This window comes from Heloderma suspectum, chromosome 2 (genome assembly GCF_057233095.1).
Source record: "Heloderma suspectum isolate Gila_16-S chromosome 2, 16-S_ref, whole genome shotgun sequence".
Classification (NCBI taxonomy): Eukaryota; Metazoa; Chordata; class Lepidosauria; order Squamata; family Helodermatidae; genus Heloderma; species Heloderma suspectum.
The window spans coordinates 255,331,056-255,358,964 of NC_139459.1; the positions used below are offsets into that span (position 1 = coordinate 255,331,056).

At 41.8% G+C, this 27,909-nt stretch overlaps 1 protein-coding gene and 1 long non-coding RNA gene across 4 annotated transcripts in view; one reads left to right on the plus strand and one right to left on the minus strand.

Annotated features, from left to right (window-relative positions):
• The window catches only part of SEPTIN8 (septin 8), an 89,504-nt gene extending 61,960 nt beyond the window's left edge, over window positions 1-27,544 (plus strand). For 2 of the 3 annotated variants that reach the window (XM_084838823.1, XM_084838824.1), the window contains exons 8-10: window positions 172-304; window positions 2,553-2,743; window positions 7,843-10,842. In XM_084838823.1, the coding sequence (XP_084694949.1) occupies window positions 172-304; window positions 2,553-2,743; window positions 7,843-7,846 (328 nt within the window). In that variant the 3' untranslated portion in view covers window positions 7,847-10,842. Of the gene's footprint in view, window positions 1-171; window positions 305-2,552; window positions 2,744-7,842; window positions 10,843-27,378 lie in introns of those variants that run through there. The other variant, XM_084838825.1, reaches the window with a different exon arrangement.
• Window positions 21,235-26,805, minus strand: LOC146354421 (uncharacterized). Its single transcript, XR_014788387.1, has 2 exons — window positions 25,460-26,805; window positions 21,235-25,151 (listed from the first exon to the last, which is right to left on the minus strand). It is a non-coding gene; the product is annotated as an uncharacterized LOC146354421 (long non-coding RNA).
• Window positions 27,545-27,909: the final 365 nt, after the last annotated feature.

A 27,909-nucleotide genomic window follows, 5' to 3' on the forward strand; every position in this document is an offset into this window, starting at 1 on the left:
ATCTTCTGTGTTGCTGCCAATCCAAGGTGTTTTCTGTCTTTGACATGTGCACCCATTGCAAACAAGCGTATGCAGGCATATCTTTACAGCTGTTAATAACATTTCACTATTTTAAAAAACTTTTTAATGTCACCATGATTTGGGGTTTCTGTGTGTTGTGTTTTCAACCAGCCTTCAAGAAACATATGAGACCAAAAGAAAAGAGTTCCTCTGCGAATTGCAGAAGAAAGAGGAAGAAATGAGACAAATGTTTGTAAACAAGGTCAAGGAGACAGAGTCGGAACTGAAAGAAAAGGAGAGAGAAGTGAGTGTGGCAGAGCGTGAATCTGGATTACAGATTGATCTACTAGAAAGTACTAGTTTTGTGTACACCTGTGATTAATATGCTATAAGAAATGAATCCCAACACTAAAGAGCTAAGAAAGGGAGAATTACCTTGCTGGAACAGACTCAGGCCTGTCTAATCCAGTATTTTGTCTCCAAAGGTAGACCGCCAAATTCCTCTCGAAGCTTGAAAAAAGGAAATTAATGGGATTCTTGTTCCCTGGTTTTTTTCAGGAGCATCTTAGTCCAGCTAATTAAGAATTTCAGGATTAAACTATGACAAAAGTAAACTACAATTTTTTGAATCATTAAAAAGTAAACTGAATTGGGACAACAAAATAATTTTTGTTTGAATTTTGATTTATAAAGCTTAGAATTTTTTGGCTGGGGGACCCTTCAATCTTTGAATTTCCATGTTTGACTTCATTGGATGTGTTTGGACAATCGTAGCAGGGGAAGCAACCATCGTGTCTGCTCCCTCCACCCCTGTACATGTGCCCGCCATTTGTATTATTCCCTGCGCCACAGCATGGGTTGGCGTGTTGTCCAAACCCGGCGTACGGGGCCGCAGGGGAAATGTCGTACCCACCCGACAACCTCTACTGCACGTTGTGGCTTGTAGGGTGGGTACGATGCCGCCGTGCCCCCGGCCGCATGCCATGCTCATCCAAACCACACTGCAGTGCAGGGAATAATGCAAATGGCAGTCGCACCCAGGGGCAGCAGCCACAATAGTTATTTCTCCTGCTGCGATCATCCGAACCCAGTCAGAGATTTCATAAGATCTAGTCAGAGCGTTAACAAAATGGCTTCTAGTGTCTAAAAACCTTGGTGAAGTAAGCACAAAACCTTTGACTGCATCCACGTTGCATTTCCAGCACTGCTTTTCCTGAACCAGGACATTCTTTCTATAATTTTTATATATTAAAAGAAATCTCCCAATGAACGTTGAAGCCGTGTCATCACCCTTCAAGGGCAGAGGGACTAATTTCACACGCAAAGGTCAGGCAGCTGTGTGTTTGGTTGTGAGGGAAAAATTCATACATTTACTCTTAATAAGTAAGGGTCAGTTCCTATATTAATGGAACGGAGCAGCTGCTGCTTTCACTAGAGTTGGCACCTCTGCCCTTCTGGTGATGTCTGCAAAGAGCAACCATATGTGTCATGCAAATTATGTGCTTTCTTCCCATGCTGGTGTGCGTGTGGACAGTATTTAATTAACCCATCCCTCATGACCCCTCATTGCAGGTATTACCAGACCAGCAGCAACAAAATAAACAACTCAGACAATTCAGTTCATTAATACTAACATTATCACATTTTAAACACATTACAAAGTAGGCAATATCAACCATTACAGTACAATGCCCTGGCTCACACATAATGACAGCCCATTGGTTTAAAAAGTGATGGGTTGTCATGCGTGAGCAGGAGAGAGGGGTAACATTGCCTGCAGCATGCCCACCTGCTTTTACTCAGAAACCCATGATCGGCTCCTGCTGCATGTGGCATCCAAACCCATACCGCTGGGTTGTTTAGGGACTAAATAACCCAGTGGTTAACCCATGGCTTGTTGTTGGGTTAGCTGCTAGGTTGTTTTAGGGGCTAAACAACCCAGTGGTCCAGGTTCACACATCATGCTGCACAACCTATGAAGGAGCCAATCATGGGTTGTGTTGTAAAGTGGAAGAGGCGGGCATAGTGGAGGCAGCACACCCACATGTCCCCAACAACCCATTGGTTTTTAAACCAATGGGTTGTCATTATGTGTGAACAGCCCCGATATAAATTGTTGTAACTTATCAGTAAAGTGTAAGCCAGACCCAAATACATCAAGCCTTTCCAATGCATTGAGACATTAACAAACAACACAACCTGCAAACGGCTAGCCTCCAAAGTACAAAATTCATGAAACAGCAACCAGATTTCTTACAGCCTGCATCTCTCCAGTGCTCCACTCTCTCATTTTGATGCAGTTCTTAAAGCTTCAGCAGAGACAAGGGTGAAGGTGTTTAGTCTCTTCCGCTGTGTTCTGGATGTTCCCCACTGCTCCAGCCATGCTGATGTGGCACCTAAGTTGCTCAGTAACATTTAAATCATCCCCCGCTGAGTTCCTATGGGACACTCCTGCTCGAGTGGTAGGCCCCTACTGTAGGTCAGGAGTGGGTCCTCCTGCCAGGTAGAAATGAAAGCAGTGTTAATTGAATTTCTGTCTTTCCTTCTGCCAGCTGCATGAGAAGTTTGAACATCTAAAGAGGATACATCAGGAAGAGAAGAAGAAGGTGGAGGAGAAGAGAAGGGAGCTGGAGGAGGAGATGAACGCCTTCAACAGGCGGAAGGTGGCAGTTGAAACGCTGCAGTGTCAGTCTCTGCAAGCCACTTCACAGCAACCGCTGAAGAAAGATAAAGACAAGAAAAAGTAAGCAGTCCAGCTTGAACGTTGCTTTGTTTCCATCTTTGCCACGGTGCACTTAGGGCACAATCCTATGTATGTTTAGACAGGAAAAAGTCTTACAATTCCCAGCTGGGAGTTATAGGACTTTTTTTCTGTGTAAACATGCATAGGACTGAGCCCATAGGCACATAAAATGACTTGTCCATACAACACTTAGGGTGCAATCCTAACTAGATAGGCAGCCGCCTCCAACCTCGGAGGCGACCACCTATCCAAAGCAAGGCAGGAGAGGCACAGGGGGATCGTTCCCTCCGCTCCTCTTCTTCCTTGCTATTTTTCACTAGATAGCTGTTTTCGGCTGTCTAGTGGGTGGGGGGGCGACCGGGAAAGGAAGCTGCTGTATGACACATTGGATGTGTTGTATGCACAGCTCCGCTCTCTCTACCCCGGAATGTCCCCCAGTCCCGCCCCTTTTCAGTCGCTTCACACTCCCCTTGTGAGCACGAGGACAGGGCTTCTCTGCGCTGCCTCAGAGGCAGCACGGACAAGAAGGGCAGTCGGTTTTCTGAGAACCTACCTCAGAGCACGGGCTCCGAGGTCAGTTCCTGGAAATGTGCCTATCCTACGGCCCATTAGACAGTATCTAGCGGGCCATAGGATTGCTCTCTTAGTCATATAAAAATATTGCAACTGCTTAGTTACTTAAAACCTCTAAATATTTTATTATATTTAGCAGTATATAAATACCACAGATAAATGAATAAATAAGCCTGTGAGAAGAGATTTAGGTGACTGCCGGAATTCTAAAGGAGCACGCATTTCTTGCTCAGAACTGCCTCAAAGCTAATAGGAGAAGCCAAGGCAGTACTGTATAAATGTTAGCCTTGGCTTCACAACCATTCCAGAGATAGAGAGTGGACAGACCTGTATCTTCTCAGACTCGTGAAGGTGATCCAGTTAATGCTTGTGAAGGCCCCAGGATAGCCTCGATTTTCCTAGCATCTTCAGTCTTAAAGGAATGCTGTGTCTGCTGGTCACCATGGAAGTAAAATAAGGATGTTTTATATTGACAAAGCAGTGCAGTATTCTGCAGTGTTTAACCATTAAGCATCACCAACAGTGGCTGGGATTTTTGTTCCATAGGATTGCAAAATCCAGTTGGCTAACTTTTGGTACTTCTGCAAGACACACAAATTGGGCTTTAAAAAGTGAAGAGTAGGGTATAGCAAATTGGGTACATTCTCCATATTTTTGACTCCATAGCATTAGTTAGAGTAGGTCTGTGTTCCAAATTGCTTTACTTGTTTTATTGAAAAATACGTAACAAATGTGTGAACATGCGCAGCTGCCATATACTGAGTCAGACCATTGGCCCATCTAACCCATTACTGTTTGACTGGTAGCAGCTGTCCAGGGTCTTAAGCACAGATTTTCCCCATTGATGCCACCAAAATCCTTTTAACTAGATATGCTGGGTACCTTCCTCTTGCAAAGCAAGTTCTGTACCACTGAGGATTAGCTGCTCCTGATGGGCATGAGATTTGCCTTATTGGATCGAGTCAGCGGTCTGCTGAGTCAAACAGTTGCCAGCCACGTGTCCCTGAGCAGGCCACAAAGAGGTCATAATGGAGAAAACCGCCATCTGAAGTTTTCCTCCAATGTCTGTCAACCAGCATGATAACTAAAACAGAACTTCCTTACTCTAATAGCTGTGGATTCGTCTGATCCCTTTGTAAAAACATCTAAGGGCCAAAACAACCCAGGTCTAGCAGCTACATCTTTTTTCCCCCTTCATTTGTGCTCTAGGAGCTGGGGGCCCAATTTTGGGGGGGGGGATCCAGCATTGTGGTTCCGCCAGCAGTCCCCCAATCCTCCAGAGGGTATTTGGAAGATGCAAGGGTGAGGTGTGGCAGGGGATGGGGGGAAGGAGAGGGTGTGGAAGTCCTGTTCTTCCAGCAATATTCTGCTGGGGGCACCACAATGCTGTATCCAACCCTAGACCTTTGAAGCCCTCCTACCCACTATGTTAGGGTCTCAGTCCAGAACCACCACCCCCTCCCCTACTGTAGAGTAAAAGTGCATAGCTGCTAGACACAGATCTAAAGTCATGTCTGTTTTGGCCCCAAGCCTCTTGTGTCACTCAACTCCATAAAAATAAGTCTTCAATATACAAATAAATACATTTTGTCTGTGATGAATCAAGTGCTAAAAGGAAACATTTCTCCAGTGTGCCCTACCAGTAGGTCACTGCTCCTTAGAGCTGCTGTTGAGCCATTACGAAATGGAAGGAGTTTAGAATAAAAGTCATGCTATTCCACTGCTATACATGATATTTTATATTCCTTGAATTAAAATATTAATGCTCAAGGATATTCAGACCTTATTTTTCTTAACCATTCATGATAGTGCTAATAATGGAGAGACTACAAGGCAAGGGTTAGCAGCATCATATTTCAAGTTGACACTTGAATACATAGCTTCAGGGTTTGCTTCTTTCTACCCAAGATTGTTTCAAGGCCATGAATTTCCACCATTGAGAATTAACGGTGGCGTTTTCCTGCTCAGAGTGTACTAGAACCTCTGTAGCATATTTTGTTGTCCTGCCAGTACCACAGGGGGACACCTACCTTTTAGATCCTAAATAACAAATAACGTGACCTGTAAAGTCCTTATGTGATTGTATCATGAGGCACGTTGAGAAGAACAGTCTACCTGTGAGCAGTGGGGAGCTGATCCCTGGTCAGTTAATTGCTCATCACTGTTCAGACTTAATCCATGCATCTTGGGAAGAATTGCGTGCTGCTAAAATGGGAGGAATTGCTTTCTCCTAATGATAAATATAGGAGGTGATTCCTCCATACGTTCCGCGGTGCCAGCAAACTATTGTCTCTGCAGCTACATCACAGAATTGGAATAGCTGAAACATCACAGTGCGCAAGAGCTCGGGAGGGTACAGAAGTGGAAGAGGTGCTTTAGGGCAAAGTTAGGAAGCTGCCTTTTCAAAGTCAGACCGCTGGTCCATCGAGCCCGGTATCGTAGACGCTGACTTGCAGTGGCTCTCTGGGGTTTCAGACAGGAATCTTTCCCAGCCTACCTGGAAACGTTGGAGATTGAACCTGGGACCTTTTGCATGCAGAACAGGTACTCTACCACTGACGTGTGGTCGTTCACCTGAAGCAAAGTGACATGAGCTTGTACAGCCAGCCAATTTCTAAGTTACCAAGCGTATTTAAAGTGCATTCTTAAATATTAGCAAGTTGAATAGTGTTTGCCTCTACACATCTTAGTAGTATTGAATTAATTTCTTAACTCCAATAGAAGTGCACTAGTGATCGTTATATGCTTGACATTCTTTCCTGTTTTTTCAATAATTTAATTTAATTTTATGTTCAGGAATATGATAAGCAATTGTACAAATATTATGAACTTGACAGATTAGTATGAACTGTCCAGTTGTAGAGCTAGATGATGTAACATTCAGTTCTTCATCTGCCTTAATTATGAGATGAGCATAGTGTATTTTTATTGACAGCCTAGCTAAAGATGCAATTTCAATGACTGGTGTCATTAAAATACAGATAGAAATTTTGCTATGGGGCAAAAGTAGCAAAAGGCAGCTACAGTAAAAGGCAATTTTTAAATCAAACCTGGATTTTTTTTCAAATTTGACTGAGCTGACATACCACTGGTATCTGGGCAGCTATTAAGAAAATGTAGTAGTAATCAAAATCTTAGGTAGTACAGAAAGCAGAATTTAGTTGTTTATTACAAGAAATACTTTTTCATTGTGTGATATCTTAAGGTTTGAACTTTAGCGAAGTTGTAATTGTAAGTTGATAGTTGGCTGTGTCTGATGAAATTGCTCCCTGTATTCTCGCATGAACATTTGTTTTATGGTAAACTTAGCAGCATTTAATGTGTTTTTAGGAGTGTGTTTTCATGTCAGAATAGTCGAGTAATACAGTGTGATCCACTTTTTTAGTACATACTTACACCAGGTAGCAGTAACCTGATCCAGTAGGTGGCAGCTGCTGTTAGAGAAATTCGCCGTCTCTTACTATGAGTCCATACCAATGCATCTAATGCAAGACCTAGAGAAGTTAGAGAATCAGACCACAAGATTGCTGCAGCGGCTTCGATCTTGGCACATCTAAGTGGTTTCTTTGGTCTTCACTCATATGCCAAGTTTCAGCTTTTATTGTCCTCCACGAATTATGGATGGTGATGATCTGAGTTTGTGCTTAAGCTTAATATCGGCGTCTCCTGTTGAGAGTTCCCCAGCTAGCATTCTTAGTTATGTCTCATATTGGTAGTAACTATTCCTCGGTTTTAATCCCAGTAGCTTTGGTGAACAATCAATTTAAGCACAGTGTGTTCAGGGGAATTGGTTAATGTACGAACGACATCCAGTGATAACATGACAGTCATTTCTGCCACGACTTCAAGCGTAATGAGCCATACACTGAGTCACAATCTCCTGGCATTGGATATTGTGGAATTGGCATTATCAATAGCATTGTCAGCCATGGCTGATCCAAGTTCTCAGGCAGAGCCCAGTCCTGCTACCAGAGATCATACAAACTGGGAGATGTCAGTGATTGAACCTGAGGCCTGGTAGAGCTTAGCTGTAGTGCAGTTACTAGGTGGGGAATTTTTCAAAACACGTATCATTCAGTTTTGATCTCATACTGGTGCTGTTCACACAACACGCTAACCGGTTGTTTTGAACAGTGGGATGTTGAACCATGGTTTAGCGTGTTGTCTGAACACAGCCAGGGTGGCTTATTAACCATGCAGTGTGTCTTATTTTCTCAAACAATCCATCTTGAGAACCCATGATTTGTTTTTGGGTTGTTCAAGTTGGTTAAAAAGCCACATGGCATGGTTAATAAGCTATCCTGGCTGCATTCAGACAACATGCTAACCCACATTCAACAAACAACCCACTGTTCATAACAATGCACACTCAACCACTAAGTGTGGGTTAGCGTGTTGTGTGAACAGCCCTACCACATCCCGAAGGGTCACATTGCCTTTTTAGCCTGATTTGCTGTTATGTTTTATGTTTCCATTGTATTTTAATTTCTATAGTTTAATTCATGCTTTTTATGCTTTTGTTTCAGTTAATCTCACACACAGACTTTCATGCCGGGAACGGACTCTGTACATTCATACGTTTTAGTTGCTTGCTTTTCCACCCAGTGAATCCTTCTATCATACCATTTGTGCAAGTGAGACAACATGAAAGACAAATTGACCATCTTCTGCCTTTTTCAGTGAATGGATTGTGACTGCGTGGGATGTTAACTTTGTTTAGAAAAAAAAACTTGTCTTTCCAGATTCCCTGTGGAAAGTGCTTCATATGTCTAGTTCTGAAATGTTGGGCATTTAATTTCTTTAAACTCATCGAATCACCATCTATTTATAAATGGGCCCTAAATCTATCTAATACATTTTAAAAATCTAGACTAAGGAGTTCAACATAAAAGTTGCTGTTAGGAACCTCTTTTGTTATTATTTTTGACATTTATTTTGATATAAAGAACACCAAAATTTTATTTTTGGTCAATAGTTGTAAAATGTGTTAAGAGTTTGAGGTGACACTTTAAATTTCTTATTTGAAGGAAACACTTTTAACGTCATAACTTGCACACTTCCACGCTAGTGTGTTATTTAAACAAACCCCTTCAACATCTTGTTTGTTGTGTGTAGTATGCAGTAGTAATATAAAAGTAATATGTCAAAATTTAGCTTTTCTGTTGCTGAAATGCAACTTTATTAAATAGGGATTTCAAGAGGGATCATGTTCACTGTATGCTATGGGAGAGACATGAAATTCCTTTTCTTTCACTGGTGTATGCTCCTGTCCAAGTAGATGTTTCATCCTCAAATCTAAAAAAAATACTTTAATAACATCGCCCTAAACAAAGGTAGGAAGTAGAAAATCGCAGTTTAAAAAAAATCAGCATCTATCTCCACTCTTTCAAGGATGGTGCGTCTTCCCTTTATACTGCCGCCATTTTTTAAACCTGTTGATTTTTACTATCTTACAAAGACGGAAAAAGTATATGGGACTTGAGTATTTCATTAGCTAATGGAAGCTACTGTAAACAACGGAAGTGAGACAATCAGTGGAAATGGCATTAATAGCAAGAGCTCCATATACTTAAGAATTAGGCAGAGTTGTCAGCTAAAGTAATCCGCAAACACTCAGATGTGGAAATGTATTAAGATCATGCCTTTGTGCTGATTTACATTCTTAATTGAGCACATAGACACATACACGATTGGGGTGATTAACTGACCAAATTCAGAAGGCCCTTTAGACACTTGGCTAAATGAAAATGGAAAGGCAAACTGACATAACTGGCTTTTCCAAATACATCCTGAGTTTTTGCCACATGCTTTGTGAAAATAGGCATTTGAAACATGGGCCTGTGAAAGGGCTCCAGCATACCTTTAGTAGTTCCCCAGCTTACTAAACAGGCAATCCTGGGATGTGGCAGGGTAACTCACTGTTGGATACATGTTGGATACATTCATGAGTTAGAATTCAAAATGGAGATTGGTGAGTTCAAGGACCTCCATAGCGAAAGATCTCCCTGTGATGGGAAAATCAGTTGCATGACCTGACTAATTATGTTAATGAGGCTGCAGGGCAGCAGAACAGAATTTGATCAGGTTAGATGTGAGCTTGCACTAATACCTTTGAAGAACACAGTCTATTCTTTCTACAAGAAATGGTAAGCAAAGCCATATGCACTACTAGCTGTTAGAAGCGTGAAAGAAGCATTGAGTGTCTCTCACCAATTCTTTTCTCCCATAGCATGCAAAGTGGAATGCATCTCTTACCCACAGGAAGGCAGCCATGATCCCCAGAAGTCATGCTTGGTTGGGTTTTTTTTTACCCCTGCTTCCATCTAATGTTAGCAACTGTTCACAGATCTTGTTGCTCTGGAAGCATTTTACCTTCCAATTAAATTCCCTTCAGTGCTGTAGCATAGCCTATATTTTATATTTAAAACATGAAAGGCATTTTTTCTTGTCTTTCCAGAAGTAGCATTTAGTTGTATTGTGGGCCTGAGGTTCTTCATCTTATGCATCCTTTAGAAGTTTTGAGATATTGAAATATTGTCTTCTGTTGATTTTTTCACTTAAGGCCAATGTCTGAATATATTGAAAATCATGTTACAGTATTACTTGATATTTTTAAGAGAAAAAAACCTCATGAAAAAAATATATACAGGTACTTTTTAATGGCAAACCACATAATGGTGGTATAGGGGATAGTTAAACTTTTTTCAGGAGTTTGTTGTAATCTGACTCTCTTTTTTTAAAGGCTGTGCCTCTATTAAGCTAAATATATATTTTCTAAAAGGTAACTTTCAAAATATTAGGGATGGGGAATAGCTGTGTACAGGATCAGATACATTGTATTGTTATGTACATGATGACAATCCTGACACATGATTGGTTAAATTTGCAAAGCAAACCATGTTTTCCTTTGTGAGACGAAGATTTTGTATAAGCCTACAAAATTAATACGAAGGAGGCTGCAGGGCAGTAGAATAAAGTTTTATCCAATATGCAACTAGTGCAGCTTGAGAGTTTTTCTAGCAATTGCTAAAGCCAACAAGATCTTCTATGCAAATATTTTCTTTCTGATCGGCTTGCTGAAACTCAGTTTGTTCCTGCCCTTTTTTGGAAGTTTATGAAAATGTGGTAGTAATAATGAAAAGATAAAACATGTAGAAAACATGCCATAATGGCAATATATTTCTGATGAAGACATTCAGAATGTATGTAACAATATATTAATTATTTTATATATGTATGTGTGTATGAGTGTATATACTTATACTTTATGTTGTGCTGACAGTTTTGTCATTTTTAGTGATATCCTGGCCTCAACTTTGCCTTGGTCTTTGTTAATCTTTTTGTAACAGTCTTCCCCAATAGAAACCAATATTGTTTTCTTGGTTGGGGTCCTATTTGGTAGTACTTGACTTCACATTTTTGTATGAGACCAAATGGCATATTGTAGTTCTAAACATTATTTCTTATTTAAGAAGTTACTGGTTGTTATAATGTGACACTAATCTTAAATTAAATCTTAACTAAGTTGAAGATTCACCTCTTGTGTGTGAGGTAAGAAAGGCAGGAAAACACAACAATCAGTTCAAATTTTCCTGTTTTTTTTTATTTATATATATATATATATATATATATATATATATATATATATATAGACTAATGGAAAGTTGTATCTTTCCTTTGAACTTTAACTACCACATATTTTTTTCTGTTCTCAAAACTTGTCTATTTTAGCTGGATATTCATATTGTAGTTTGTGTGTTGCAATGAGAGCAAAGCAGAAGATTCCACCCAGAAGATCACGTTGAATGAAATTTGCAAGACATCAACAGGAAAACCCATAGAGCAGCTTTCATGAAATGTTAGCATGTCACTCTCATTTTTGTTTTACCAGGTTTTTTTTAAAAGCTTTCACTTTTTTCAATTTCCTTTGTACTTCTTTCGTTTTATTAAATGTTACCTTTTATTTTGAATTGTGTTTTATTTTTTCACGTATCCTTCAACCTTATTAAGCTTCTAATGGAAAAATAATCAACAGTGACTTGACAGTTCCAAGATTTTCATGTACTGCTGTGATCTATCACACACTTAAGCTGATGTACCTGGGCTGAAACCATAATCTCATTGATGTCAATGAACCCAAGCCATTTTACATACAGGAACATCTGGAATTACATTTGTCTGGGTTTAAAAATAGGTGACTCAGTAATATATGGCTTATACCACAAACTTAAAATCATTTTGCTCCAAAGGTGGAGAAAATTCATGCATTTTTTACACTGCTCTGGGGAACATCAAAGCATGCCTTGCACTTGACAGAGTTGCCAAGATGACAGCATAAAGTGTAAGGTCAACCTTGCTCCAAAAGGACATGAGCCTCATTTCTGGTCAGGTTTAGGGCACATGAGAGTCTTGTTGCTGGACTTGTTGCTGTATTTGTAAAAGTATGGTGGAGTGCCCAATGTGCACTGTGTATGTGTGAGGAGTAGTGTGCTGGGTAGATGAAGTTGCATTATAATATATTACAATCTTTGGCTTCCCAAGAGCAATCACGAGGCTAGCTTTAACTGTGATTAAGGGATGCATTGACAACATAAAGGTGCCAAGTGGAGAACCTAAGGAGATCCTTCCTATATTGATAGAATGGACTAAAGGAGTAGGATAGCAGGTTTCCAGCTGCTGTGCTGGAGCAATGAGAGGGTTTGGATGGGATCTACTTGAGTTCCATAGGCTTATATTGTGCTGATAAAAGTGCCTGGAATGCACACAGTGCAAAAAGCCTAGAGACCAAGGATCGCGAGCATAACCTACCAACTGTTGTATCCTCTGTTCACTTTAAAAGGGCCTGCATTTTGCACAAGTCCAGTGAAATGAATGGATATTGAGTAGCAGCAAGGTTTACTGGATTGCACTTGTAACCTTCTATTGACTGCTTCATATTATAGTGGGAGTTGCATGCATTTATGCAGGGCTAAGGGATTTCACAGTACAAATCTGGAAAATATATCTCTAGAATAGACAGATAAGGACGTTTTGAGAAATATGTTTCTTTGGACAATGACAGCATGAGTAAGAGGAACTCAGATTATTCTTGCATTTAATACATAATCTCAACAGCAGAGGGATTTTAGCATATAATACCATCCCACTGTCCTAATAGGCTGAGTTGTAAGCTCACCATTGTGAAATGCTGCAGTGTTCAGTTTAATAATTTGTAATAGTGGCACCAGCATTCTTCTGTTGCATGAGTTATATTGTCCCAATCTTCCCGCCCCCTGCCCCCAAAGGCTCATTCAGCTGTAGTGACAGAAGAGTATGTGGGAAACGGAATGGCTGAATGAGCACATCCTTTCTTGATGACAGCGTCATAGAGGCATAGAGATCCTTTAAGGATGGCAAGTCCCTGCCGACAGTCAGTGTTCAATCTTTTACTGAAAGCAGGGTAAATCTCGGCTCATGCCTGGAGCTGCTTTATGTTCTGGTAACTGCAATGCTAAATGAAAATGCTTGGCTAGGCAATCTGGTAAAATGGTTCTTGAATGAGATTTGCATTACAAAAAGAATATACACATTTAGAACTCTTTCTAGACTTGAAGCAGCTTTCCATACTGAGATGCAAAGACATGGGGCAACTTGCTCAAGTCAAGTCAGAACCATGGGTAGATATCATTTTGGAATGAACAGTGTCTGCCATTTACTACTAATTTTACCAGTTGGATTGCTTCTAAGCAAGCCTTCCCAATGTGGTGCCCTCCAGATGTGCCATACCACAGCTGCCAGTACCCCAGCTATAGTCCAACACATCTGGAAGGAACCAGGTTGGGGGAGGCTTTCTAACCTAAGGGTGGGCAGAAAGTAGATCTCCAGATGTTTTGGGCTTCAATTCCCAGTGGCCCCTGCCAGCATGACCATTGGTCAGGAATGCTGAGAGTTGAAGTCCAACACATCTGGAGCTCTGCCTTCTGACCACCCCTGTTCTAACTCATGCAACTGCAATGCTATCTATGTCCATGACTTGTTTTCTCAAGCTTTATTGAAGGCATTTTTTTTTTGATATTTGAGTGATTTGCGTTTAGTGCATGATTTCTACATCTTTAAGAGAAAGGTATTTCTTACATATCATGGGAAGACAGAAATCCAAAGAAAACACAGAATTGGTTCATATGATTAATGTAGTTAAGCTTTAAAAAGCATAAATTGGAGACCAAGAAGGAAGAATTGAACCACTTGGCTTCCTTTTGGGCTCATCTTACACCAGGGGTTGGTAGAAGGTAAATCTCCAGATGTTTTGGACTTCAGCACCCAGAAGTCCCTGCCAGCATGGCCAATGGTCAGGAATGCTGTGAGCTGAAGTCCTAAACACCTAGAGATCTGCTTTCTGCCCACCCCTGTCTCACACTATAATCCAAACAGTGGCATGAACTGTGGGATGGCCAGACCAACAGCACTGAAACCTGTACTTTGTGGTCAAATACATCACTTGAGAATCGAAGGGAGGAAGTTGTCCTGGCTTGGTTAAAAATTGGGCATGAAGCCTCAGTATCTATTGAAAGAGGAGGTCTCACCCATGTGTATCCTGTCATAGTTAAACAACTCTTGCTGGAGTGTCTACAAGTCTCCAGTGCATGATAGGCCTTTCTGCACACCCAGTTCCCTGCTCCAAACTTAGCCACAGGCCAAACTACACATTCTACTCATTGCATTGTTGTAGTTGAGTCTGCTGTTTTCGTTACAATTGTGTGAGTGCGTATGGTCCCAATCTGGACTGGGATCATGGTACTCTGGGAGTGTAGGGTTTAAGCTCCCCCGTTTCCCCTCCCAAAATTCCACCTCCCCAGGGGGTTTAAAAATATTCCAATGGAGGCTTTTTTTAGCCCCCCCTCACTCCATGGAATTGCGGGGGGGACAGATGGGAGGAAGCTTAAACCCTTCCCTCCCAGAGTAGCCTGGTCCTAATCCTGAGCTCTGTTGACTTGCAGTCCTGGTGTTTTTTTTTTAAGGATTGTTTGAACTATTAGGAGCAAGTAACTGGTGACAGAATTTCCATGCATTTGAAAGAAGGCTAGTTTGTAGTGTGGTATGGCCTAGCTGCCACAGTGACATAAACTTTAATAGACCTATCTGCATACCTGTATACCATATAAGTCTTCTGTATAAAAGGTTGGTGGCCAAATATCCCCCTAAAGTTTAGCTGCAGGTTTAAATATCCTTGTTTCGAAATGGAAGATGGGAAACATTCCCGTATGTGTCACTGGGTTTTCATGCTTCTCTGAGTTGAACAAGGTGCAACTGTGCTCCCTCCATTTGTAGAGAATGTGCTTTCATGCTGTGCACTTGATGTAAATAAGTAAACCTGCAAGCTAAATATTGGTTCTCTCTTGTTCTTTCTGTAGCTTCTTTAGTCTTCCCAGCTCGTGCTCCATAACGTCAGGAAGATATGTAAATTAGAAGATTTGTTAAGGCCAAAACACTTCATGCAGAAGAAATTTAATTGGTGCTTCTACTTTTTTTATGTTTGCAATGTATTGCACAGAAGAGAGTCTTAAGCAAGAACTGATTTGGACAACAATGCCTGACCAGGTTCCTTGATTAAGTAGAAACTCTGATAATCCAACTATATACTGTTAATTCAGGCTAAATGCATGGCATGCACTAAAACCAAAGTACTAATCTTCTTAGTAGATGGGGAAAGAACCCCAAATAAAAGTTTCCCAGTGGCAGATTGAACACATTTGGGGAAGTATTCATCACGAGGTAGATGTTTCAGACTCACTGCTTTAAACTGCCAATTGCAATTGGAGGCTTGATATGTTAATCTATAAATGTGACTTTGATTCAGTAACACCCTGTATCCTAAATATGCTACATGGACAAGTGTCCCACTCTTTTCTAACTTTCTTTTGTGGGACTAATAACCACTCAATTGTATTTAAGACTGGGATTTAAAAGACCATTAAAATACCTAATCTGTCTGTGAAATTTTGATATCACTTAGTGCTAAATATTTTGCAGAGGGTTTCCCGTGTAAATCTATACTGAGAACTTTTCTATGGAAGGAAAGTTAATTGCTCAGTTTATTAATAGTTTCCTAATAATAATGTACCTAGTTTCATAGAGGAACTTCTCCATTCTTCTCTCCCTGACCCATTTTTTCCCCTTCCATATTTCTGTATTTCCCACTGTTTCTTCTTTCAGGAATGGCCAGAGTGCCCTAAATCCTTTCCTGTCTGCAAATAATGAATTGAACCTGATTGTGAAACCATTTTTGAAGGACAACTAAATGGGGCAGGGGGATACATGTGATTTCCTAGCATCCTAAAATAACAAAATGTATAGCCCTCTCCCTTTAAAGAAACAGTGAACAGGTTTGTATGACCTTGATGTATAGATATTGTCCTGTTCAAGGTAAGGTAAGATCCAAGAAAGTGAAAGCCAAACTTATCCAGGGCTAGGAAGCAAAATAATTTTCTGCATTCAATTTGTAAACCTATCGCTTGTCACTGAAGACTAAAAGGGAAAATTGTCGGTGTAAGCCTGAAGGCTGAGGTGGGAGTAGAGTTGCTCTGCCTTAGTAGGGGTTATTACGTGCTTTGGTATATTTTGTACAGTTCTGGAATTTTCCTATTTGCAAATCAGTGAAACCCGTAAACAAAAATTGACAAGTGTTGGTAGGGCAAAATTTGAGGTGAGTTTTTATGAGATTAGTCACCTGTGGTGTTCTGCCATGTACTGTGGTGCATCCAGGGCAAGGCTGTGGGGCAGAGGTGAGCAAAATGAGGAGGGATCCCAAATGTAGCAAGGTTGGCTTGCCACATCTTGAAGTAAGTGAAGTAATACACATTGCCATCTAAACAGGGTGGCCCCCATAAGGCCATTAAGTCTCGGAGGGTGAGAGGGTGCATAAGACCATTAAATCCAGAGACTAAAATGATCAAAATACAACACTGAAAATGTAGCAGACTGTTAGTTCTTGCCAAATTTAGCAATCCTCTGAGGGTTAATGTAAACTGGCCATTCCCTCACTTCCTGACAGTTGATGGATATGGGGAATGGCTGTTGTGAAGAGATAACAGCATTCAGCAGCCATTGACAGGATAGCTGTCTATTTTCGTAATTCCAGCTACCAGATACAGACCTTACATGTCCCTGCCCCCTTTTTTGAAGATTTCTTCCACTCACCAAAACATCCCAAGAAATTGGTGCTCTATACTGAGAGTGCCTGTTTTCCTGTGGTCTTAGAATCTGATGAGTATATATTTAATTGTGGTCATAGCTTTCCATCTTAAGGACCATGATAAGATGTAAGGAAGGAAGCAATAGCAGCTGTGGATTTTACAAATAAAAAGAAACTGCTTGAATTCTGCCTGGAAGGCAAGGGAAACTAAAATAGGGTGTGGTACATTGCTGTAGCTGTTTCTGGCAGTCCAGCCCTATCCAGAGGTATGTTGCCAAATATGCAACCAGTACAATCTTGAAATGTTCTTCAGAGAAGGAACCTCATGGAGTGTGATTGTCTTGAAACGGTGAAAGCATTACCAGGAGGGAAAGCTTCAGGTGCAGCTGAGGGGTTCCTTAGCTACGGCCTTGCTACAAAACATGTTTTGGGTGCTGTGTCCATATTTCATCATCTTTTGGGTCCTAAGGAGTAAAAGACTAATCAAACCATCTAGTAGCTGGTTCTCTTTGAAGTTTCCCTCAGGATAGCTGGTACTCGTAACGCATAGGACGTGAAAGATGGTGAACTATGCCTGGACAGGGCAAAGCCAGAGGAAACTCTGGTGGATTTGCTCCTGATGTGCAAATCAGTCATCAGACTTGAGTATAGGGGCTAATTGAAGCATCTAGTAGCTGGTTCCCTCCAAACTTTCCCTCAGGATAGCTGGCTGTATCCATATTGCTACAGTACTCGGAGATCCCCTGCCATTATTACCTCAGTCTTGTCTGGATTCAGCATCACTTGGCTGAAGGGAACATTGGAATACAAGTAACTGAACCATTTCAGGGTTACTTTTGTATTCAAGAGTCTAGAATTCCTGCACTGAAATGTGTTCTACCTTCTTTTTGGCAAAACAGCCTTTATATTATTGGACAATAGCTGAACTTTCCACTGACAAAGAGCTGGATACAGCTGGATACAGCTTGAAACATGTTGGGTCTTTATAGGATCACATTCTACCAAAAATCCAGTTTTGCACTTAGTTATTGACCATTTGATTTTGAGTCCTTAACCACAGCTGGACAATTTCCCTTCAGAAGGCTGAGAGGGTATTACTTTGTCGTTGTTCAGTTGTTAAGTCGTGTCCGACTCTTCGTGACCCCATGGACCATAGCACGCCAGGCCTTCCTGTCCTCCGCTCTTTCCCGGAGTGTGCTCAAATTCATTTTCATTGCATCAGTGATGCTATCTAGCCATCTCATCCTCTGCCATCCCTTTCTCCTTTTGCCTTCAATCTTTCCCAGCATCAGGGTCTTTTCCAGGGACTTTTCTCTTCGCATTAGGTGGCCAAAATATTTGAGCTTCAGCTTCATTATCTGTCCTTCCAATGAGCACTCAGGGTTGATTTCCTTTAGGATTGACTGATTTGACCTCCTTGCAGTCCAGGGGACTCGTAAGAGTCTTCTCCAGCACCACAGTTAGAAGGCATCAATTCTTCAGTGCTCAGCCTTCCTTATAGTCAAGCTCTCACAGCCATACATTGCTACTGGGAAAACCATAGCTTTGATTATACGAATCTTTGTCAGCAAGGTGATGTCTCTGCTTCTTACTATGTTGTCTAGGTTTGCCATAGCTTTCCTCCCAAGGAGCCAAGCGTCTTTTAATTTCATGGCTACAGTCACCATCTGCGGTGATCTTGGAGCCCAAGAAAATAAAATCTGTCACTGCTTCCATTTCTTCCCCTTCTATATGCCAGGAAGTGATGGGGCCAGATGCCATCCAACCCGGCGCTTCTCATGATGTACTCTGCATATAAATTAAATAAGCAGGGCGACAATATGCAGCCTTGTCGTACTCCTTTCCCAATTTTGAACCAATCGGTTGTTCCATGTCTGGTTCTTACTGTTGCTTCTTGACCCTCGTACTGGCTTCTCAGGAGACAGGTAAGGTGGTCTGGTACTCCCATCTCTTTAAGAATTTGCCACAGTTTGTTGTGATCCACACAATCAAAGGCTTTAGCATAGTCAATGAAGCAGAAATAGACGTTTTTCTGAAATTCTCTTGCTTTCTCCATGATCCAGCAAACGTTGGCGATTTGATCTCTAGTTCTTCTGCCTCTTCGAAACCCAGCTTGTACTTCTGGTAGTTCACGGTTCACATGCTGCTGAAGCCTAGCTTGTAGGATTTTGAGCATCACCTTGCTGGCATGTGAAATGAGCGCAATTGTACGGTAGTTTGAACACTCTTTGGCATTGCCCTTCTTTGGCATTGGAATGTAAACTGACCTTTTCCAGTCTTGTGGCCGCTGTTGAGTGTTCCAAATTTGTTGGCATATTGAGTGCAGCACTTTAACAGCATCATCTTTTAGGATCTTAAATAGCTCCGCTGGAATGCTGTCATCTCCGCTAGCTTAGTTGTTAGTAATGCTTGCTAAGGTCCACTTGACTTCACTCTCTAGGATGTCCAGCTCAAGTTCAGTGACCGCACTATCATGGCTATCAGGGACATTCAGATCTTTCCTGTATAGTTCTTCTGTGTATTCTTGCCACCTCTTCTTAATCTCATCTGCTTCTGTTAGGTCCCTGCCTTCTTTGTCATTTATCATGCCCGTCTTTGCACAAAACGTTCCCTTGTGATCTCCGATTTTCTTGAAAAGATCTCTAGTCTTTCCCATTCTATTGTTTTCCTCGATTTCTTTGCATTGTTCATTTAAGAAGGCCTTCTTGTCTCTGGAACTATGCATTCAGTTGGATATATCTTCCCCTTTCTCCCTTGCTTTTCGCTTCCCTTCTTTCCTCAGCTACTTGTAAAGCCTTATCAGACAGCCACTTTGCTTTCTTGCATTTCTTTTTCTTTGGGATGGATTGAGTTGCTGCCTCCTGAACAGTGTTACGGACCTCCATCCATAGTTCCTCAGGCACTCTGTCTATCAGGTCTAATCCCTTAAATCTATTCGTCACCTCCACTGTATATTCATAAGGGATATGATTTAGGTCATACCTGAATGGTTTAGTGGTTTTCCCCACGTTCTTCAATTTAAGCCGAAATTTTGTAAGAAGCAGCTCATGATCTGAGCCACAGTCAGGTCCAGGTCTTGTTTTTACTGACTGTATGGAGCTTCCCCATCTTTGGCTGCAAAGGACATAATCAATCTGATTTCGATATTGACCATCTGGTGATGTCCATGTGTAGAGTCGCCTCTTGTGCTGTTGGAAAAGAGTGTTTGCTATGATCAGCATGTTCTCTTGGCAAAATTGTATTAGCCTTTGTCCTGCTTCATTTTGTACACCAAGGCCATGCTTGCCTGTTATCCTTCTTGACTTCCTACTTTAGCATTCCAATCCCCTATGATCAAGAGGACATCTTTTTTTGGTGTTAGTTCTAGAAGGTGTTGTAGATCTTCATAGAACCGATCAACCTCAGCTTCTTTGGCCTCAGTGGTTGGGGCATAGACTTGAATTACTGTGATGTTGAATGGTTTGCCTTGGATTCGTACTGAGATCATTCTGTCATTTTTGAGATTGTACCCCAGTACTGCTTTTCCCACCCTTTTGTTGACTATGAGTGCTACTCCATTTCTTCTAAGCCCACAGTAGTAGATATGATGGTCACCTGAATTAAATTCGCCCATGCCTGTCCATTTTAGTTCGCTGATTCCCAAGATGTCGATGTTCAGTCTTGCCATCTCATGTTTGACCACCTCCAGCTTACCTTGATTCATTGATCTTACATTCCAGGTTCCTAAACAATATTGTTCTTTACAGCATCGGATTTTCTTTTCACCACCAGACACATCCACAGCTGAGTGTTCTTTCAGCTTTGGCCCAGCCGCTTCACTCTTTCTGGCGCTGCTTGGAAATACCCTCTGCTCTTCCCCAGTAGTATATTGGACACCTTCCGACCTGAGGGGCTCATCTTCCGGCGTCATATCTGTTAGCCTTGCGATACATTCCATGGGGTTTTCTTGGCAAGAATACTGGAGTGGGTTGCCATTTCCTTCTCCAGTGGACCACATTTTGTCAGAACTCTCCAGCATGACCTGTCCGTCTTGGGTGGCCCTGCACGGCACAGCTTATGGCTTCACTGAGTTACGCAAGCCCCTTTGCCACAACAAGGCGGTGTTCCATGAAGGGGGGGGTATTACTTAGTGTGTCATTAACCCTTATTGGACTTGCAGCTGATCTTGGGAACTGCTGGGCTCCACTGAAAACTATTATGTTTGAGGTGAGTGAGTGAGTGAGTGAGTGTGTGTCACACATCATTCTGTGGAAAGTGCCTTCCTCAGTATTTGCAGCCAAAATGAGGGCTGGGAATAGTAGTTTGAGGACAAGGATTATTATTCCCCCTTTCACTCCATTTCTTAGCACCCATTTATTTTACGTTATTACATGTCTATTTAGCTGAAACTCTATCCACTGCTCTCTTATCCTCTCTTGACTTTGTGCCTCCCCTTCCTCCATTTGATTCTGGCTTCTCCTTCCACACATGCCTTAAGATGCCATATATCCATAAGAAATAATATATAACAAAGGAGAATTAGTCAAGTTGAGAAAACGTGCAGAAATCTGATGGCAAAATTGCCAGCCTCATCCTATGTATGTTTACTCAGAAGGAAAACCCATTGAGTTTAATCGGACTAACTCCCAGGGAAGTGTGTGAAGGATTGCAGCCTTAAGCACACTTGCTCTTTTCCTGTTTAAAAATACCCCCCCCCGGCCCCCAAATGCATATGTTAAAAGAAACACAAAACAAGTCAGACAAAAGATTTCAATTAGGTTTTTATTTATAACAAATTTGGGTGGGGAGGGAGAAGCACCCACCTTTTAAAATATAAAACAAAAACAACCCAAGTTTTGCCTACATTAAAAATACAGTCAAGTCACAGTTTGTGATCAAAGAAAATGGCAGTGCTTTTGGTCCCACAACTGAAAAGCAAGATCAAGAACTGCTTGTTCCAAACTTTTCCTTAATAACAAGACATCCAGACATATGGAAAGCCTCAAGTAGATACTGCAGCCTAATATCTGCATAATTTAAATCCCTATGCCCTAGCTTATTTACTGTGTATCAGCAGCACTCCTGCAGCCTGGTGCTAAGGCACTGCTTTGAATTCTTTAGCACTAAGCAGAGCATTCACAGCTTGGGTAGATGGGAGGGGGTTGCTGGTAGCCTTCACGCTGCAGCTTCCCTGATATATTCCAACACTTGTTGAAATGTGCACTGCCACATGGGCCTTCAGGGGGACTCTTCACACAGGCATGTGGTTATCACAAAGCCCCTGAGAATGCTGTGTGGGGCAGCTGAATGGGTGCATGCACAGTGTCTGTCATATCAGCTTTCCTCAACCTGGTGCCCTCAAGATGCATTGGACTGCAACTCCCACATTTCCCAGCCAACATGGCTATATATATCATCTGTATTGCTGGCAGACAGACACATGGGGCAGAATGAATTGGTTTCTGAAATAACACAACAGATGTTTGTCTCTTGAGCATTTGTAGTGGTACATGCCTACATCCAGCTGGCAATAGGCTGAGGATCTGAACATCACCTATGGTTTTCTATGGCTACCATGTCACACGGTCCTCTTTGAAAGTTCCCCCCTGTTCATATTAAACATCACTTGGATATTTTCACCTTGGTACATTTAGCACCATTTTGCCGTTTTCTTTTACACACATCTTTCTAGCCCTACCATTAGGCAGGGTGGAATAGCCCACCCCAGGCTGCAGAGGCATGGGTACTATTAGCCAATTATTGTCAATTATTGAGTATATTATTATTTTACTGTCAGGGTGGGTATATCTGGATTTTCTGCCTTGGGTACCAGCGTGTTTGGGGCCATCTCTGAACCAATTTATTTTTAAGGTAGTCCCAACTGGGTTATACGTGAATAAATGTCTTCAAGGATTTGGGGCAAAACATCTCAGGTATCTCCATATTGATGTTTTTATAACTTGATTCATGGTTTTTCAGTATGAAACCACTAGTTGGCATGAGCACATAATGAATTTGTATATTGTGATGAATACAGCTATTCTGCAGTATTGCCAATGTGTGTGGGAAAACTGTTGTGTGTTCATTTTATTGATCTTTATGTTAAGTGAGAATAGGGGAGAGACAAAGAGACTGCTCATCCGGCAATAAGGGAGCTGCAGTATCACACACACCCATCTTTTTCTTTTCAACAGCTTGCTGGAGTCTGCAACTCCAATTGATCTACAGTTTCTGTGAGTACTCTGGTATACTCTCACTCAGTCTTCCCCAGGCTGGTGACTCCAGATGTGCTGGACTACAGCTCCCAGCCAGCAGGACCACTGGTTGTGCTGGCTGGGGTGATGGGAGTTGTAGTCCAGCACATTTGGAGGACTCCAGCTTGGGGAAAGCTGGTCTAGTCGCAGCTAAGCTATTTTTGCTCTATCCTACCCTGCAGCGTTATGATGCCATAGCCAATTTTATGGCACAACTCAAAACATTTGTGCTGTAACACCCTAATGGGGAGATGCTTCTCACAATGAAATCTCTTATCTGTTGAATCAAGGGTTTGGTCCATCATAGATGGGGCTGTGTATATATACTTTTTTAAACCTCAAAATAATATGCTAAAATAATAAATGCTGCTTAAAGGAAAGGAAAGCTAAATTGTGAGCTGTGTAAATTTATGAGAAATAAGCATCTCTTTTCTTATTTTGCACAACTTATTCTACTGTTGCTAGTCATTAGGAAGACTATATGTTACCCAGGGGACTGAAACCCCTCCCTGGATCACTGGAAATCCTTTGTCCTCTTTGCTTCTGAGATTTCGCCAGCCAGGGAAGCCTGTGTTCAAATCCTCACTCAGCTGGACAAGTTTATATGAGTGACCTTGGCCAGCAAGCATCTCTCTGCTTTAACTGACTCACAGGGTTGCTGAGAGAATAAACAGAAAAGGGACTGTGTATGCTGCTCTGAGCTCTTTGAAAGAAGGGCAAGACAACTGATTTTAGCATAGAAAGGCAGGGGGTATAAATGTTTAAATAATTAAGAATCTAATCTACAACTGTAGTCTACATCAGGCAGCTCACCAGACATGGTGCCCTGCTACAGCTTCAATAAGACAGCTTTTATTGCCTGGTGGGGATTAATAATAACATAAGAACCATGCTGAATCAGATCAAGGGTCCATCTCATCCAACATTCTGTTTACACAGTAGCCAACCAGATGCCTATGGGAAGCCCACATGAGTGCAGTAACGCACTCCCCTTCATGTTCCCCAGCAACTGGTATACAGAGGCTTACACCCTCTGATATTGAAGGTAATACCCAGCCATTGTGACTGGTAGCCATTGATAGCCTTATCCTCCAAGAATGTGTTTAATCTCCTTTTAAAGCTATCCAAGATGGTGGCCATCACTACATCTTGTGGTAGTGAATTCCATAGTTCATGCACTGTGTGAAGAAGGACTTCTCTTGTCCTGGATCTTCCACCAATCAGCTTCATGGGATGACCCTAGGTGTAGCATTACACTTTCTCTACACGTGTATAATATTGTACTTCTCCATCATGTCTCCCTTCACTCACCATTTTTTTTTAACAATCCTAAACATTGCAACCTTTCCTTGTAGGGGAGCTGCTCCAGCCCCTCCATCTATTTTGGCTGCCCTTTTCTGCATAACATTTTTCTGGACTACAAATACAAGGGGGCTGATATCCATAGTACATGGCTTGTGGATTTGAGCTGGGTAGGTCACAGTTTCTGCAGCCATACTTTGCATTGCTCTATAGGGACTAGAAAGTTTTTAATTAATACAGAGAGGAAACAGATTCTTGGGATGGTCATTTCTACACTATTCCACAGATGTGTGGCATAAATGAAATAGTACCGTACTCAAAGACCATGTGCAGAAAATGTTGCATCTCTACCTACTGATGACATAGGAACTGGAAAGTGCCAGAAGGCCACACTTTGATACTGTGTAACAGTCATTTCTTGCTAGTGAAGCTCATCTGATGAGGAAGGGACATGTGAAACAGATAGAAAGCATATTCACCTGTCTCAACCCAGGTTTGCACCATTCTTGGACTGAGGAATAAAGCACCAGGTGCTAGAGGACTTCACTATCATCTGCACAGTTGGATGAACGACATGATTTGTACGGCCTTCACAGCGGGCTGAGTCACATGACCCTTGGGTGTGCGCCAGGCTTCTTTTTTTCCTATCTGACCTGACAGACCAGATTCACACCTGATTTAGCACACTATTGTAAAACAGCCCTAACATGGGATGCTAGTGGTGTGTGCCCTGATGCATCAGGGATTAATTATATGGCTGCTATATCATGAGCTCATTTGAATGATCAGCTTGGAATGGGAGGGGGAGAGAGAGAGAGACAGCTTACATGCATTAGGGTTGTATGAATGTAACTAGTGATGAATGGGAAAAATATGACTTCCCAACTTTGCAGGATCAATGTCCAAGACTACATTTTTCAATTAATATATGAATAAGCTTTAAATGCTGCCTCTACTCATTTTTTTTTTTAATGTTACACTTAAACTTCCCCTGCAACCAGTCTGTTTTCAAAGTGTAACTTTCTACTTACATCAACTTGTTGTGGAGAACTGGTGATGAAGAAGCCAGAGGTGTTCCATACTACATTGTGAAGAAAAGTGCTGATGCATTAGGGCAGCCTTTCCCAACCTAGTGCCCTCCAGATGTTTTGGACTAGAACTCCCAGCATTCCTGACCATTGGCCATGCTGGCTGGGGATGTTGGGAGTTGAAGCCTAAAATATCTGGAGGACACCAGGTTGGGGAAGGCTGTGTTAGGGCTAGTCCCACAGACCATGGATTATGAGTCTTCAGTAAGGTTCTATCCTGAAATGTGCTGAGCATCCAATTGTTCTTTGACTTCAGAGTCAGTCAGCAGGAAGAAGCACTGAATAGTTCACTAAAGCTTGATTCTTCTTGTGGCACAATTACTATCACTTAAGCCCGACTCAGTTCAACCAAGTGGTGATTGCTACCTTGTAAGTGTCTAAACTGGACCTTAAAATGTCAGGCCCATAGTCTTAAGACTCATGCAGCTCAGCTAGGTTTGTTATTAGTGCTACCCATCCCTACAGCTAATCATGAGAACTCATCCACAGCTCATTAATGCACAATAGTTTAGCATGTGCAGGAAAGCAAAGTTACTGTCTGAATAAAACCAAACTCTGAAGCTGCCCTAAAGAGAAATGTAGCACGCTCCAACTTCTTCCTGGAATTGGGTTTGATCTGTATTTCTAAGCAGAGCACTATCGGCTGAATGTTGATCCCTGAGGCTTTTGTCTTTCGGCTGCTCATAGTTCAGATCTGCATCCTTTTGATTTATATTGTGACAATGCTTAAACAAAAAGGTATGTGGTTTTGCAGGAAGCATTTAAAAAGGTGCAGAGTTAGAGGCTACAAAATAGGAAGCGCTCTTTGGAAGGACACCCCCCGCCCAGCTCTACTAACCTTTCAAATACTAGAAATCACCTTTAGAGCCATCTGGACCCTTGTCGCTATGTAGGCCTCACTAGTTAAAATGAGGGGCAGGCTGTAATGGTGGACAAGTGCTATTACTTTCCTCCTGCCTCTGATCATAATGAGTGCCCATCCTGCTGGTCTCCCCAGCTTCTGGCATCTCATCCTCGTTGTACAGGTACTTGAATCCATCATAGAATTCATCAGTCTGCATATCACCTTCATGGGCTTTTGCTCTGAGAAGTGTGGAAGCTGCTGGGGCTGGCCAGTTCCCTCTGGCTCGTGAGCTAATTTGTATTGCTTCCTTCACTGTGGAATAATAGCAGCAGGGTAACCTTTCGTCCAGGTGAGTTTGGATGTTTTGGTTTGCAGGATTGAAAATATAGACAGCATTGGATGTTTGGAAGCCCAGGAGCTGCTGATCCACAAGCTCTTTACAGTGGATGAACTGCATGCTGTCAATCTGTAATGCAATATATAACAACATTTTTCTCTTGCTTCTGACATCAGCTGCCGCTGGTGTACTTTAACTGACGTGTAATTACAAGCATGCAAAGATGGAACATTTTATTTCCAGTATCCCCGGCTATGCAGCTATATTAAACTAGTTGAGTCAAAGTCTACCCCAGGGGATATGTATAATGTAGCCTACAACTCCCATCAGCCCTAGCCAGGATTGCCAATGATGAGGGATCTAACAGCTCCTGTAGAGCTTGAGGGGAAGAGCCTGAGTTGCTCTGGATCTGTCTCCTAAAGGAACTGGAAAGTAAGGCAAGGTGTAAAGCTCTGTGCTATACTGTGTCCCACCTAACCCATATGGTTTGATAGTGCTGACCTTCAGTTGGTCCATTCCACCCACCCCTACCTCCATTCAGCTCCATGGTAATTGGAAGGTTGTATTAGCGGCTAGTGCCAAATCTAACCACTCCAGGCTTCCCTAGATCTTCATTTAGAGCTTGGCTTGGTGAATTGGAGATGGCCACCCAATATGAGGCCATGTGAGACTTCAACGGATTATAAAGCTAAACCATGCAACAGTTTAGGCAGGGGTGTCATCAATTCTCAACAGCCAGAACAGTAGTGATTCTCTTGTTTTAGATGAGAACATCTGGGGTACATGCTGGGCACTCTTGAAAGTGTGATCTAAAGCACAGTGTCATGATATCACATAATCCAATAATGGGCTTTGAATAGCTATTCTTCATCAGGACGTTAACCCTCATTACACTAACGTGGAGTTTTGCATCCAGCAGAAATTTCATCCTAACAAAGACATGCAAGCACTCCGGAGAAGTACATTTGTAAAAACGTGCAATGGTTTTAAAGTATTTGTGAGTCCGTCCCCCGCTTTTTCAACCTTTGTGTTGGCCTCAGATTTGTGCTGCAGAGGCCATCATGACTCCTACCTGTGCTTTTTTTAGCAGATCAGTAATTACAGGAAACCAGTCAGGAGTCAGCCTCTCCAGCTCTAAGGTGATGATCACCAAAGCCAATGTGGAGCCTTTAAACTGCAGTACTTGGTGGCATGCCATACAGTGCTGTAGCTGTTTGGTCAAGAATGCGACATGGCGGGAAGGATTCCTCTGAGGCAGCCCATTTAGTAGATGGGGCCACTTGGACATCACCATGGCATGGAACTGGAGAGAAGATAAACATTTATTTATATTATAAATATATATATATATATTTAAACACCCACATATATCTGGATATATATATTAAAAACAAAACAGAGGTCTACCATGAACTTTGTACGTTTTCATATGTCATTGACCAGAAGTGCAAACTAATTCTTAATTCATGGCAGGAAACCTCTAAATTTTATTATTTTTGTGTACCACTGTTACCATTTGTGTCGTATTTGCCAAATATTGAAATGTTTAAGCTTATACTGATGTAACTAATTCTGAATTCATTGCATTGTCGCAATCGTAAATTCAGAAGGTTTGACT